Genomic DNA, 16,660 nt, shown 5'->3' with positions numbered 1-16,660 from the left:
TAGAAAGGCTCATTTTTTCACATCTACAAATTGGGCCCCTAAACTTTAAAAAAAAAAATAAATGCTGGTGAATATGCATTCTGTGGAGATAGCGCACATATATCTTTCTTTATAGCCTTGATAATGCTTGCTTGTTTTTTCAGGGCATTTTTGTAAAAGGAAAACCCATCAACTCAAGAGAAATAGCATGTCGGGAAAATGAGTTAACACTATCTTACAGACCTCTTTTAAAATTTGGTTTATCTACTTGCACTTGTTCTTTCCAGCCCTCAGGAAAAGTGAGCCTTGTTCTGAGAGCCACTGAACTCCTCCTTAAACATGAACATCTAGCTTGTTTTCATAATTTGCCAGAACATCTTTCTGCATTGATGCCTTTGTTCAACTCTTTCAAACATGAAGTGATACTGTATTTTTTTCCACAGCAGATTTTGCTTTTGTTAAAAAAGCAAAGCCTTATTTGTTTCTCTTCCTTTTGGGGTTTGTTTTACTCTTTTTTTGAATTGTCACAATTAAGTAGCAGTATTATACATTATTCTTCTCAAATTATGCCAAATTTAACATCTAGCATCAAGGAAAATGTGTAACATCTTGATTTTAATTTTTACTAATGATTCTGATGTTCCAGTTTTGTAGATTAAAGACACTAGATAGCTTACTGTGTTGCAGAGGCACAGTAACCTATTTTTTCTATTTTATTGAAAATGTTTCAATTTTAGGGGTAGAATTTATTGTCAGAGGAACAGTATTTAAGGAAAGAAAATATTCTAAGTCAGTAATAAAATGTACACAAACAGTTATTTATTCCAACAAAAAGATAGGTAGTAGATGCAGCTGTAATGAACATGGCTAGAATCTTGTAGGGCGTAACTAATTCTGCTTTCAGTTGGAGTTAACAAAATAATTTTCAGATGTTACATGCTCATCTGTACGATGCCCTTCTCTATAGAAGACAATTGCGATTTCCCTTTTAACATGAAAAGTGGAGTTGTAATCTGATTCACTAATTTACTTGGCAGGAAACAGTTAAGGACAATTCGCTTCTTTTCATGCCAAATGTTCTGAAGGTGTATCTAGAAAATGGACAAACCAAATCTTTCCGTTTTGACTGCAGCACTTCAATAAAGGTAGGCTAAATCTACCAAATCCCATAACATGCAATGCTCAGGATGCCAATTTGCAAGACCTTTTGAGAACTGTAATTTATTTTGAACCATTTAAGGATCAGAATGACTGGTGTGTTTGATTATGGCTGAATTCTTAGTTGAGAAATAATGTTCCATTCTGTTTCTCTGCTGGTAACATACGTTGTATTGTGGATGAATAAAAAGTAGGAGTGATCATTTTAATGTGCCCGGAGCACAATTAAAATTGCATGGACCTATCATTTTGATATGGTGCCAAATGGTAGCATGATTTGTCAGCAAAAGTAAGAAGCTAAGAAGACGAAGATGTTGATTGCTAGTTAAGTATCATCTATCTTGTCATCCAGTGAACTTGAACTGGATGTTGTAGGGTGATGGCAGTGGTAAATTGTTCATCTCAGTGTATTGTCCTCTATACTTTCCCTAACACATTTCACACAGGTTAAACAAAGCAGTGAAGCTCTGACCCACTGCTAAGGCTACTATGGAGGTGTTTGTGATATTCTGTTCCATTTAGGTTCCTAAATCATGCCAAAGACAGCCAGTAGTATCCTGGGCTGCCTTAGAGCATTACCAAGAGGCCGAGGGAGGGGATCCTTCCCTTCTCCTCAACCCTGGTGAGGCTGCATCTGTAGTGCTGCATGCAGGTCTGGGCTTTCCAGTACAAGAGATATAGACCTACTGGAGCAAGTCTGGAAAAGGGCCACAAAGATGATGAAGGGACTGGAGCATCTCATATGAGGAAAAGCTGAGAGAAGTGGGACTRTTCAGCCTGGGGAAAAGAAGGCTGAGAGGGGATCTTATCAATGTGTATAAGTATCTGAAGGGAAGGTGTAGAGAGATGGAGCCAGACTCTTCTCAGTGGTGCCCAGTAAAGGGACAAGAGGCAATGGACACAAACACTGGAAGTTCCAACTGAACCTGAGGAAAAAATTATTTATTGTGAGGGTGACTGAGCACCAGCACAGGTGGCCCAGAAAAGCTGTGGAGTCTCCTTCTCTGGAGATATTCAAAACCCACCTGGATRTGATCCTATCTAATATGCTGTAGGTGACCCTACTTGAGCAGGGGGKTTGGATTAAATGATCTCCAGATGTCCTTTCCAACCTCAACCATTCTGTAATTACATGAAAGGCTGAGAGAGCTGGAACTGTTCTGCCTGGAGAAGAGAAGGTGCAGGGTTCAATATGTATAAATATCTGACAGGACCATGTAAAGAGGATGGGGCCAGACTCTTCTCAATGGTGCCCAGTGGTAGAAGAGGCAACAGGCACATACCAAAACACAGGGAAGTCCACTTGAACATAAGAAATCATGTCTTCACTGTGAGGGGCTGATCACTGGCACAGGTTTCCCAGAGAGCTTGTCGAGTCTCCATGTTTTGAGATACTCAAAACCCAACTGGACACAGCCCTGGACAACCTGCTCTAACAGACCTTCCTCAAGCAGTGGGGTTGGACCAGATGATCACCAGAGGTGCCCTCCAACCTCAGCTACTCTGTCACTTTGTGATTCTGTGTTAGCAAGAAATGAATCTGTTTGGGTAATACAGTGTGTATGTATTTTAGCAGCAAATTTAAAAGGTCCAAGATAGCTAGCAACATATAGTGCCTTTTATAGCGCTTATTACTTCCTCTTCAAAAATTCCTTTTAATAGCATGTTTTTTCATGTTACTATTATACCTTGTTATACTGTTATATACTGTTATACTGTTATATCTTTGAACATAGTTTAGGAGTATAAATAAAAGTAGATTTAATGCTTAAGCAATAGATTCTCCATTAGCCAGAATAGTGGAATATTAACCTCCGTTATTTAGAGTGGTTGCTTGCAATCCATTAATGCTTTTATTTTTTTACAGCATACAGAATTATCCTTATCCCCCTACACATCCTTCATCCTTCCACCAATTTGATGTTGACTTTCCATAAACACACTGTAATCATTCAATTAATCTTCCTAACTTATGTTAAAACACTTGGATTACTATTCATCATGATCTCCATAGTAAATCCTGTCCATCTGGATCCTTATGTGTATATAACATTCTCTTGGATAGATAGAAATGCTTTAATCTTTCACCGTAGTGTGATACTGTTTTTAAATGATGGGTTGTTATGTATTTCTATCTCCTACAACATTCAACAAAACAAGAGATAATTGTCAGATGATATTAATACTCTACATATATATTTACAGAGCAGTATATGAAAGTAAACTATGGATCGATTGAATGTTTTTGTGATATTTATTCAGCTCTTATTTTAGAAACAATTGTTCTGAATTGATTACCCTTAGACATAAGCCAACGGGAAAAAAGCCTAATTAAAATTCTTTTAAAATAGGCTTTATAGTGTAAATTAAAATAATCCTTGAATTTAGAGTTGCTGCATGGCATAGGTATCATAATTGTTGACTTTTTGTCAGCATTTTAAATGCAAGTGTGTTAAATAAAAGATCAAAGAATGCTTTTAAAAAAAAACTTGACATAAGAACGAAAGGCCATCTGTTTTTTTTTTTGGCCCGTCTTAATCTGGGACTGGCTTTGTCCTTACTGCTTGGTGGCTCTCCCTTAGAAATAGGTGGAGGGAGGAAAGGCAAGACCCTCTCTGCCTTGCTGATGGATAGGTTGCATTTTCAGAGGGACGGAGGGGTATGATTTAAGGCTCACACAGTATAATTTGCTTGTTAAACTGCCCTGAGAACTGTCTGTTCACAGTAATTGCATGTATGTATTTTTCACATGCATGTTTGATACCAATTCAAAGATACTTGAATACAAAAGTGCTCATTTTCCGTTGGGTGTGTGGCAAGGAAGAACTGGGTTCCAAGTATTCCATGAATTTAGTTGCATTTTATAAATCCTTTGTTAATTAGGATGTCATCTTAACACTCCAAGAAAAGCTTTCCATCAAGTGTATCGAACACTTTTCACTGATGCTGGAGCAGAGGGTTGAAGGATCTGGAGCGAAACTCCTTTTGCTACATGAACAGGAGACTCTAACTCAGGTTTGTGTAATGATATGTGAAAACAGATATTAATGAGACTGATTAATCAGTAAATTATCCAACCTTTTAATTACTTAAATGAGTTAATTGCAAGATTTATTGTTCGATATGGAGAATGAAAGACTTAATACCAATACATAAAAGTGATTGTAAGAATTTGATCTTTGATTCCTATCTGATTATACAAATGTGTATCTGGATAACAGGAAATGATACTCTTTCTGATGAAGCCAAATTTGGCATGGCAGTGGCATGGCAATGTCTCAGTGAGACATTATGTCACTTCTGTGATGATGAGTTGTGATCCAGAAAATGTTTGTTGTGACTTTTTCCTTAGATCCGGGAAGAGAATTAGGCTGTTGACAGGCCAGCTCTGACTAGAGTTAAGTCTCTTCACTCTTCCCGGCAGAGGACCCTGATTTTAGCTGCTTATCATTATGACAAACTATTTAGCCTGAAATTTCCCATGATGTTTATATATTATAGGAAAATGTTAGTATTTTTTAGATTTTGCCTAATTTTTCCAAAGAAGAGAAATGAATTCTTAGATGAGATGGAGAACAATAATTAAATTTAAATGTCAAAATTCCTTTGATCATGTAACTAGAGCCTGTGTAACAGTATGAAAGAACTTGGTTTATCAACTAACAGTCTTTCTAGCACTTTCCAACTTTTGAACATTGGACTTTGGCATCTTAACATTCTTTTCTTGTAATTATAAGCTATGCATTGAACGTACAGTATTGAGAAGTACTCAATACTGGCTATTCTGGCCTAGCTCACTCTCTTTGAAGTAATTGGTAGAATTCCCATTGAAATTAAAAGGATCARAATAAGCCAACACAGAAAGCTTTTGAAGATCCCATCCTGAGCTTTTATTTATGCATACAGAGTATGCCTAGATACCTAGGAAGGAGGACAGAGATGATGTGGGATAAGCATACATTTTGAGTGCAAGACTATCACTTTATTGAAGATTTTAAAACATAGAGTTTTATAAGTTAAAGACTGATTATAGAGTACACTAACTCTCTAATTACATTAGTCTAATGAAATAAACTGCATAAACTACATTAATTTTGAGGGTTTCTTCCTTGAAGTTCCTGTACAATCAGCAATACTTTAATTTGCTATTACAGTGTTGCTGCTGACCATGACTTATGATAGTGTTACTGGATTGCTGCCCTTTCATCCAATTATTCATTAGCTATGTGGCGGTTCCCTGTGAATATATGCGGATTATTGTATTACATTTTTAACCAAGATTTTTGCTGACCAACAAGCAGAGAAATTTTTTTCATTCCTTAAAACACTGAGAGAGGTTCGTATTGGTCAGAAGTCTAGGAGAAAATATCTTAATTCAGAATAACTCAGGAAAACTGAAAAGACAAAATTTCTCACAAATTACCTAATGGATAAATACAGTCAAGAAAGAGTTAGAATAATAGCACCTGCATTATCATTTAGTCTGAGAAATAAAATGTGACCTCTCCCCAAAAACCTTATCATCCTTCTAGTTTATGCGAATCTTGATCCTGCTGAAGTACACCTCATTTGTTGGATCATTTTCATTAAGGTCTATGCCATCTGTTCTTTTGTTTGGGTTTTAAGTGAGAATGAGTTGTGTTGGGCAGTATTGGCTATGTATGTCTTAAATTCTTTCCACAAGGTTGTATATGTATGGGGTTTTTATGTGTAATTCTTAATGAAGTGCCCACTGGAAAGCTCTGTTGGACAGAATTGTTTCCCTTGCTATCAGTGCCTCTGGACAGGGTCAGAAAGTTTAAAGGTACAGATTGTGTTACAGTATGGCAAAGCTCTGATGTGATTATTGTACGATCCTAGGTGACCCAGAGGCCAAGCTCCCATAAGATGAGATGTCTTTTCAGGATTAGCTTTGTCCCAAAGGATCCCATTGATCTTTTAAGAAGAGATCCAGTTGCTTTTGAATATCTCTATGTACAGGTGAGTGAAAGTGCAGCCATTATGCTAATAAAGGGTAATAAAAAGATCATTGTGCTGAGTGTATATATAGATATCTGTCTTCACGTAGAAGAATGTGGCTGTAGTAAGTCCTCATTTTTGTTTCTGCTATATAAAACTTGGGGAATCTGCAGATCTTTATTATCAGGGAAGTTCCCTGTTTTCCATAGCAATGCTTTGATATCTTTCCAAAATACATTTGGCTTTCAAAGAGAGTAAAGTCAAAATAATTACTATTACTTATTTCTGGTACTGTAATATCAGGCAGAAATGATGTCTGAGAAGGAACTTCCAGTAAAATGGATGAGAAAGCTGGTGTACAAGCAATGTAGTTCTCTCTTTTCCTGGATGTTTGAGCAGGCAGAATCCTGCTATCCTGAATCCAGATACTCTAACACCCTCCCAACAGTCACTGTGAAAGACGATTACTGTTCTCAGGAAGGATGAAGAGAGCGAAAGCTTGGATCAAAATGTTCATGCCTTCTGCCCCTTAGCAGAAGTTCGTGTGTTCCTCAGACATACCCATCTCCTGTGAGCATCTGACATCTCTGAGAGCTGCAGTCTTAACTTCAGCATGGTCCTGCTGTTTGGAGTTTGGAGTTACTTTTCATGTTCCTTTAAATAATGGATTATAATGTATTTTTAGTGCAAGATTTTTGAACTTGATGCTCCCTCTACTGGTTCTTTGGCAGAGCTGTAACGATGTGGTTCAGGAAAGATTTGGACCAGAACTGAAATACGACATTGCCCTGCGGTTGGCTGCATTACAAATGTATATTGCAACTGTGACCACCAAGCAAACTCAGAAAATCTCCCTCAAATATATAGAGTAAGTTGAGAATAAAGTATGTTCCTTAGAAGTGAAGCTTTAGGAGTAACTTATAGATACTCTAAGGTTGGTTCCTTAATGTATCTACACATATGCAACAAATTTATGTTCTGTCTTTGTCACTGGCAGTGATTCAGGTGTGTTAAGAGCTGTAAGTATGGACCTTTGGCCATCTGAGTAGGCATCTGAGTAGAAATAGCCTGTAAGTGTAAATAAGATTAACCCACTTGCTTTCAAGAATTTATTAGTCATATCTAAGTTTAAATGGTCTAAAGTTTTAGTACAGAGATGGTTGTAGTATGATTCAGATTATTTTTTGGCTTAGAAGACCACAGGTCTTCCATCTTTATCAAAGAAGATTTCTCAGATACAGAAATATCCAGTAATCACTTGTTTTATGTTTTCCTTATAACTGTGCAGAAGAGCCTAAAGGGTAAATATATGTAATTACAAAGGAAAGGAAAATTTCCAAAATGAAACTGTGTATATCTGCTTGGATTTTTAAAAATACCTTTTCATTATTACTTAGTGCTTTAGTTCTTTAGTTCAGTCTTTAGTTCATCCACTTTTCTGAGKATCATGTTATATTGTTTCCTACTAATGAATCAGCTGAAATAATTACTTATTACTGACGAGTCAGTCTTCTGTCAAAAGGGATGCTTAAAGCAGAAGCAATTTGGGTTAAAAGGGGGGGACTGGTTGCTTCTGAGGAGCAAAATGAAACGCAAGTGACAAAGACTATGTTTGGTTTGCTCTAAGAAACTAGAAAATTAAATGAAGTCTGGCATTATGCTGTTAGATCTTCTGCAATTTTAATTTTATAATGGTACTTGTGTATTTGATAATTAAGTGGTGCTTAACAATAAAGCCTAGATTTTAAACAGGCAAACTTTAAACTTCTTTCTGAGTGATAGGATTGGGAGAKAAAAAGGATAATATATTTTAAAGCATCTTCTTCATAACAAATRTGTWTTTTGAGTATGGAAAATATTGCATTATTGCAAAACACTGGACTTCATCAACTCTCCTTGTGCTTTCAGGAGTTCATTCACTTGGCATCATGGCCACTGTAGTCTTTAGATAAATAATCATCACAGGAATGTGAAATTAAATATATGCCTTTTATTGCAGAAAAGAATGGGGATTAGAGACTTTTCTTCCATCTGCTGTGCTGCAAAGCATGAAAGAAAAGAACATAAAGAAAGCACTTTCACACCTTGTCAAAGCAAATCAAAACCTAGTTCCTCCGGGTAAAAAGGTATTACATTTGCATCTTAATGGAAAATATGTTTTAAAGACCAGAGARGGTGGTATGCATGGGAAACATTTAAAATTAGTCCTTTGGAAAAACATCTAGCCATTATATTTTTGGAGAATGTAGACAACTTAACGTTTGGTGCCCATTATGACGTAGCCAAGAACAATTAAAAAAATTAATTATACCCCAACTAAACCATCTTATCTAGAGAATGACAGAAAACTGGTTATTAACACTCCACTTACGATAAAGATTATACTTTTTAAATTCATTTAGTGCTTCCTATTAATGAGAAACTTGGTAGGAAAGTTATCGTTCTCTCTCTRATGCTCTGATCTGAGCCACATGGATCTATGGGTGTAACATAAGTGGTATTTTTTAGGATTGTTTTCAGTTATTTTGTAGGTAGACACCTTTTGCTGGCCAAGACCTAACAGGGTAGATGGTGTTTGTTACAGTAATTAACCTTCCTTGTTGTTGTAAAATGATTTTCTTAACACTAAGCTTTCACTTCAGCTGGAAGAAGATGTAGAAGACAGCATCTCTGAGAAATGCCTTGGTTCYGTATGTACAGCTGAGGCAGGTTTTAGACACCATATTGAAATTCCTTTTTGCAAGCCACCTAGACTCTCTTCGCAGTCAGTGGAGAGAAACAGGCACTTCGAGGGGGCAATTCATCCTATCCCACATTAGGCACCAAAAATAGGTCATCTGACTTTGTCGTAGAAACGCCTGTTTCTCTCCTTTGGCTATAAAAAGAACCTAGAATGACTAGCAGGAACATAAWATGAACCGAATCCTGCTCCACGCCACTCTCTTGCTGAATGGCAACCCCTMAAAATGTGTAGTGCCCAATCTAAGGTTCACTGTGATCAGCAGAAAACCTGCTCAGAGTTGGTGAGTTTCTGATCATCTCTGCCTGGGAGCACAGATCTGTGTGTCTAGGGAACGAAGGCCACCTTTTTGACCRAAACGACGCTCGTCTCCTGTACTGTTGAAGCTAAAGCTGAATAATGTCAATTACTTACTGTTTATTCTGGCAGTATAAGTTTGGTTTTATTTTCTAAATGGATGCCAGTGGCATACAGTATTGATTCTTGGTTAGACTAGAGATTGCAACAATCTCTTCCYGCAGCACACTTTGTTATTTTTGTTTTCTTCTTTTTGATTTGAGCTTTTGAAATCCATCATGTGTCTACCTGCCTTCTTAGCACGTAGACCTCAGAAACAAAGCATCTGGTCTCACCATTGCCTTCTAGTTCACTTGCAGGTATTAATCTGGGAACCARTTTCCTTTTAGCGTCTTATTTTCTCCTCCACATGAAGGAAAAGTCTGTCATTCTTAGGATTCTCCTTTTTTACAACCCTTACGAATTTCTGCGCCAGCTGGACACCTACTGAAGGGCTAGGCAAGGCATCCTCCATAGGCTCTGTCCTTTGGATTCATTTCTTTCTTGGAGTCTAGAAGAACCTAAATTTATCAGCTCTTAAAATGCTGTTCAAGACCAAATAAATTTTTAGACTTGAAATCTAGTGGCTGGAGAGAAAATAGCAAATGAGATGAGCTTGATTTGTCAAATTGTTTCAAAGTCAACATTTAAAGGTTTAGCCCAGTGAGGTAAAAGTTTTGTATCCAAACTGTTTGGCTGAAATGAACTGTTTGTTTGTTTCCATTCAGTATGATAAAATATTTTGCAGTTCTTGCTTTTTAAGTAGGTGATTTAAACTAGGAGGAGAAAAAGGAGATAAATTATGGCAAGTATTGCATGATATGATCATATGTATTCGTATACTGTATTTGGCTTTCAGATTTAATTCTCTCTTAAGTATAGTGGAAAAGTTTTATTTAGAGAAATGAAAAATACAGTAATGAGGTGGAATAATACGCCACARGTACCTAGCAAGATGAAATACACATAGCTGACAAATGCAAATTCTTTGTTCTCTTGTTCTGTATTGGTTCATAAAATGTTAAAGAAATGTTGGTAATTGTGAATGGAAAGCTGCTGTCTACTCTTTAAATCCCTCAATAAACAATTGTTTAATATGAGTAGTTTAATATTTTCCATTCATTGGAGCAGTTACAATGTTCTTGCAGTGCCTTGACACAGCCCATACTGAAGTCCTGAGTGCATTTTAGCTAAACAAATAAGATTTTAATGTTAAGAACGAAACTGTTTCTCCTCCTCTGGAACTAAAGCATCTAATGATTTAGTTTCAGGCTCTTAAGAACTCTTATTGCAGTCTACTCACCTTACACTAMATAAATATGTTTTCCTTATGAATTTGATAAGGTGTTATTTTCCCCCACTGCATCTTATCCCTGCTACTGTTTCCTCAGCTCTCCGCTCTGCAAGCCAAGGTGCATTATCTCAAGTTCCTCAGTGATCTACGATTATATGGAGGACGTGTTTTCAAGGCAACATTAGTGGTAATATTTCTCTTGAAATATTTACTCTGTTTTCTTGATTATTTTCTCTAAATGCCTTTCTGCAAAAGCTGAACCGTGACATTTTCTTTAGAAGCTTTTAAGTTCTCTTCATACACTGAAAAAATAGTTGCTAAACTGAACTAAATCACTTCTTTTTCTTTTCATCTTGAAAATAAGATTCCTTGTACAATTYGTACTTTGACTGGGGATGTGGAGATAAGCAGCATCTATTCAGCAAATACTGCCATCCAATTAACTATAAAATACTAAAATTATTAACCTGGGCAATTCTTGATGATAAAGATTTTCTTTTAACAGAAGCAGCCTTTATACATCCAACCATTCATCCATCTAAAAACTACAGTACAGCCAATATCCAAGAGCAGATTCTTTTACTTTCTATATTTAATTATGTATACTCTTGTGTATTTGATCTTCTTCGAAAACATGAAGTAATCTTTAATGTAGAAATATGAATATGAAGCCTCATGAAAATGAAGAAGGGCAGTAGCAATTGTTATTCCTATGCAGTGCCTATCATGTTTTTACTTTTATTTTTTCCTTTTTATGCTGAAGCAGGGAGAAAAGCGTTCAGAAGTGACTTTGTTAGTAGGGCCACGATACGGAATCAGCCATGTGATAAACACCAAAACAAACCTGGTGGCTCTCTTAGCAGACTTCAGCCATGTGAACAGGATTGAGATGTTTACAGAAGATGAAAGCAGTGTTAGAGTTGAGCTGCATGTCTTAGATGTAAAAGTAAGTTTGGTGTTGATTTATACTCACATAATGTCAAAGACAAAGTTAACATTTTTGTCAWTTTTATTTGAGTTTTTGAGCAAGGTATACTAACTATTCCAAAGATTTTCATGCCATTGATATTCTAGAGGTGCATTTTTACCCCTTTTGGGGTCAGAGTGCATACAGAGTATTTCTTAGRCATTTGAGAGGCCTAAGGTATACAAGACTGGTGGTGTACAGGACTTGTATTCTGTTTCTGATTTTTTTGTTGGCTGACCTAGGGCGACTAGCTTTGCTGTTGTGTTTCTTGATGTCTGTGGTGGTAAGAGGAGATGATGAGGCTGACGTCCTTTTGAAACTCTTTGAGCTATATTATAGACTATACTATGCTGTTAGAAAATTGCCAGCTACATCCAACTGGTAACACAGCAAGTAACCACATAGTGGTTACCAAAGAAATAACCTGTAAAGAGGCAAATTTTTTTTTAATCCCTATAACTCCAGTTAAGTTTTCTACCCTACGTAATGTATGCATGGATATTCGCCTTCTGTCTATAAGCATTTAATTTCTCTTGAAYCCTACCTTTTTGCCTCTGTGGTATCTTGTGGCAGTGAGTGAAGTTTTGTTTATTATATTGTCCTGGTTCTTCTTGGTGTGCTTCCTGTTAGATCCTGTAGCCTTAAGTGAAAGGCTAGAGAATTAATCCTGATAATTAGAGATTGAAGGAAGATGTCTCATTATACTGGGATCTGCTAAAATAAATACAGCCTAACTGTTCTATTTGCTTATCCAAATACATGTAAAACATATACAAGGAATATTTAYTAAGCTTTTGCTTTGAATTATTTAACTTTATTGACCTAGAACTATTGGCCTATATTTAAGTTAATGAAAAACATCTCTGTAAATTAATCTAGATACTCTTTAACAGCAATTTAAGAAAAATTTACAARCTAGTGAATACTGCATCTCTGTCACCTTCCTTAACAACAACAACATCTGAGGATCTCAAGCAACTGTAGACCTGTTACTGTGCTAAGCTCATAGCCCTCTTGAGAGAAAACTAATTTTTTCCCCTTTTTACTGATGGAGAAAATTATATAGAAATGAAATACTTTCCATCTGCTTGTATGTTGAAGGCAATATTGTGTGCCACACTATTTTATATTACCGTGATACTATCTTATTTTAAAATATTATTACTATCTTATTGCAGACCACATATATTCCTGTCTCCATGCCTTTCAACACATGCAATCTTAAACCCAGAGAAACTGGCCTAATGGGGATAGGAGGATGTGGCTAGAATTTGATAAAAAAAAATCTCTCTATGGAGGGAGCAAGTAGGGAATGTGATTGTTTTCTGTGGAGAAAATGTGGGCWCACACAGGTAGTTATTCTCAAGCAGATGGCACTTTTATATCTTGGATTACTGTGAGGTGCCAGATTTAMATATCCAGATTCTGACTATGTCAATACAAGTCTGTTTCTTAATGAATAAATGGGAATAATAAGTCACTAAGTACTGTGAGGTRTGTTTAGTCTACTTATGAAGCATTTTAAAATCCTTGGAATTGAAGGTCTTCAGAAACATAAATTGTTTTTCTCTTTTATTTTTGATTCTTTTCAATGCTTTCTCAAGCGTACATCACTTTGGAGAAGCAGCCAATAAAGGTTTATCTGTCACAGGACTGTTCAGCAAATGAGCAGTAGTTCACAGCACCGCTTTGAGCAATCTAAGATTTCTGTGAAGATCATCTGTTTCTATTAATCTTTGCAAAAAATTTGAGATCAACATAGCATTTCAAATGTTAGTTTTTAGTAGTTACTTGAAAGAACAAAGATCAATTAGCCCGTTACAGGTTTAATAATTTATGTTAATTTTTATAGTTGAATGGTTTGAAAGAAGCATGTACTAAACAGAACATCAAACTGTGCTGGCATGAAATACTTTAAAGAAAGAATAATACTTAGAATTTTTGCATGTTGTTGAAAACTGCTCTTAAAACRTTCAGAGTATTTTGCCTAAGATCCTGCAGCACAGGCATTTAAAACATGACCAGGCCTATTGTGGGTTTGGTAGTAAACTGCGATCTTGAATTATTCTTTGACCACAACCACCATTGGCATCAGTTGCCTTTTCACTAGTAAGAAGCTGAATAAGGAGAGCCATCCCCGTTCCATATTATACTCCCTCTGGAAGAAATTATGCAGGTACCCTGCACTTGGCTTATGACAGTGGTCTTTATGTTAAACTAAGATAATTAGGATAAGCAGATGTCACTACATCTTGTGTGAGCAATAAAATAGATTGTCTATGGTGTAATTCTAACTATGTATCATGATAAGGACTTTGTAATTTTTATTACTTATTAAGGAATTCTAGAGGCTGGCTGTCCTAAGATGTATTTAAGAATAGCAGCTTTTGGTATTAAAAGCYACAGAGACATGAACAAAAAAGGTTTAGGCAAAGAAATTTATGTATTATGGTGAAAGAAAAGGAAATTAAATAAAGTGCGTCTCACATGGATCCTCACATTCAATGTTGTCTAGCCTGGTAGCTATAATCTTTCAAAGCTCTATGGTCTCTCACTTTTCTGCATAGGTTCAACTATTATTTTTTTAACTCAGGCCGATGTCTATCTTTTAAGGACTTTACTTTGTTCATGCTGTAATTTTGCTGATCTTCCTCTGAGGCTCTTTTTGTCTGTGTTCTCTTCATCTTTGTTTGTCTGCTTCTTTTTCATCATTTGTCTCTTTAATAATGCCAGGCCATAAACACTCTTCAATTCTCATTTTGATTTTTCACTGCTGCTGCCTTGTAATGATAACTTTAACCTCACTGCCGTGTCTTTTCGTTCTTCCCTTTCCCCATCTCTTTGACTGCTCTTCCTGTTTGGTTTCTTTACACGTGCTTATGGCACCTGATTTTCTGGCAAGCTGCAGTGATTCTCATACTACAGTAATACTCCAGCTCCTGATGAACCAGGTTCTTAGCCCTGGCAGTTTAAAAATAGCAACAAACAGTGCTTTGGTGAGAGAAATATATCTGTACAAGAAAAAGATGGAGAGTCTTAAAATGGTTAGCTCTTCGTTCAGAAACAGAGCAAGATCAGCTGTTAAAATTGTCCAGCTAGGCATATACCTTACTACAACTCCAATCTTTTCTAAATGCTTGATATTGTTTCATATTGGAAGTGAGGAAAGTAAGTTCACTTGTATATTTTTCAGTGTGGCTTTTGTGATGTAATTCCTTTTGCTTCTATGTAGTAGTATTTTCAGCAGGTAAACTGGTGGAGAAAGAACAGCCTTAACCAAGACTCAATTATATTCTTCTTAGCCTATTATTCTACTGATGGAGTCATCAGACGCAATGAATCTTGCTTGCCTAGCAGCTGGATACTATAGACTGCTGGTTGACTCAAGGCGCTCGATATTTAACATGGCCAACAAGAAAAATGCAGGGAGCCGAGATACAGGTATTCATTGGACAGTATGTTAACGGTGGTCACGTGAATAAAGCAGAATTCTGCTTCTGCCACAGAGAATATCCAGCTGAAGCCAGTGGAACTCCATATAAATACAAGGCTACTCCAAATGAGATTTGTTTGCTGAGTCAGACCCAGCACTACAGTATACCATTTCAGCTTTATGATGTTCTAATATTCAGCTTTTGATAGCATCTTAGTTGACAAGTAAAACAAATCATGATTTTTTTCGTAACATAGTGCAACAACTGCATGGTAATTTATTTATCTATGAGTGTTATTACTTTATATACATTTATCTTTTGTAAGAATACAAATGGTGTTGAGGGAAATGGTTGGGGATTTGGTTTTGTGTTACTGTTCCTGGAATACTGTTTGTAGCTAGCTGTAGTTTAGTTTTGTACTGCAGTATAAAAGTACCAGTTAAACTTCAGGTCGTTAAACCAACAACTATTTAGCTTAGAGTAGAGGTGATTTGGAAAGTGTTTTTGAAGTGTTTGATGGCTCAGCTGTTTTATTTAAAATGCTTGCTGCTCACCATTAACAAGTTATTGTTTTGCATGCATTTGCTCTGTGATTTCACAATGTTACTTTTATTTCACCACCCTATAGGAACTGAAAATAGAGGGAAGCATAGTCTCCTTGCTTCTGAGTGGAACTGTGTACCAAGAACTACCACATTCCTGGCTGAAGGAGGTCAAGAGACTCAAATATCCTTTGGTGATCCAAAACAGAAGACTATAGATGTTTCTGAAAGTCTGTTATGTCAAAAGGAACATAGACATCTGTACATAGAAAATACTTATAATTCAGGTGGATTTGATCCGCATCTGGTGAAGCAAAGTGACTCCACTGAAGCAGAAGAAAATAGAAATTTTAATCAGTCTTCACTGCTGTCACTTTCAGGATTGGAATCTAGCAAGAAAGCACAGGATTCCCCTAGGGGAGCAAAAGTTTCCTTTATATTTGGAGATCACAACTTGGATGGTATCAATCCACAAACTCTTGGCTATGAAAGGCTTTTGGATGAAAGTCCAGAAGTACTAGAAAAACAGAGAGCCATTTATATWAGTAATGCCAATGACCTTAAAGGCCTGGAATTGTCACCAGATGCTGAAAGCATTCAGTTTGCTGCAAATTCTGTTTACGCAACTATAAATGAAAGTAAAATATTTGGAGCTGCAGAAGGGATAGAAGAGCCTTTRTTACATGATATTTGTTATGCAGAAAACACAGATGATGCTGAAGATGAAGATGAAGTAAGCTGTGAAGAAGACATTATGGTAGGAGAAATCAATAGGCCAGCTCTTCTCAACCTTTCTGGGTCTAGTGATGACATTATTGATTTGACTTCACTTCCACCTCCAGAAGGTGATGATAATGAAGATGATTTCTTATTGCATACCCTAAATATGGCCATTGCTGCTCCTCCACCTGGCTTCAGGGACAGTTCAGATGAGGAAGACTCACAGAATCAAGCAACTCAGCCTAGAGAAGACAAGGAGCAATCTAGTAATCTAGGCAATGATGACATTCCAGTGTCGCTTATCGATGCTGTCCCTACTAATGCAGAGGGAAAGTGTGAAAAGGGGCTAGATGATGCTGTAGTCTCTACACTTCAAGCACTAGAAGCTTTGGCTGCTTCAGAGGAACAGCAGACGAATGACAATTCAGGTTCTTTCACCATAGTTACATTTATTCATTGAAAATCATTCCATTTCATCCATTTAGCTTTGGAAATACTTCATTTCCTGAGGGTTTTTTTTTTTTTTTTTTT

General features: G+C 36.5%; 1 protein-coding gene across 1 annotated transcript in view; it reads left to right on the top strand.

Moving 5' to 3' along the window:
* FRMPD4 (FERM and PDZ domain containing 4) overlaps positions 1 to 16,660 on the top strand; it is a 312,762-nt gene that overhangs the window by 291,543 nt on the left and 4,559 nt on the right. Inside the window, exons 7-15 of the mRNA XM_085321501.1 lie at positions 1,017 to 1,124; positions 4,021 to 4,152; positions 5,998 to 6,117; positions 6,828 to 6,964; positions 8,096 to 8,222; positions 10,564 to 10,653; positions 11,230 to 11,412; positions 14,736 to 14,874; positions 15,496 to 16,557. Of these exons, the coding sequence (XP_085177627.1) occupies positions 1,017 to 1,124; positions 4,021 to 4,152; positions 5,998 to 6,117; positions 6,828 to 6,964; positions 8,096 to 8,222; positions 10,564 to 10,653; positions 11,230 to 11,412; positions 14,736 to 14,874; positions 15,496 to 16,557 (2,098 nt within the window). The remainder of the gene's footprint in view (positions 1 to 1,016; positions 1,125 to 4,020; positions 4,153 to 5,997; positions 6,118 to 6,827; positions 6,965 to 8,095; positions 8,223 to 10,563; positions 10,654 to 11,229; positions 11,413 to 14,735; positions 14,875 to 15,495; positions 16,558 to 16,660) is intronic.

This window comes from Rhea americana, unplaced genomic scaffold, assembly GCF_003343005.1.
Source record: "Rhea americana isolate MKP2758 unplaced genomic scaffold, rheAme1 scaffold_7, whole genome shotgun sequence".
NCBI classification, from domain to species: Eukaryota; Metazoa; Chordata; class Aves; order Rheiformes; family Rheidae; genus Rhea; species Rhea americana.
This window is presented reverse-complemented; position numbering and strand designations above follow the sequence as displayed.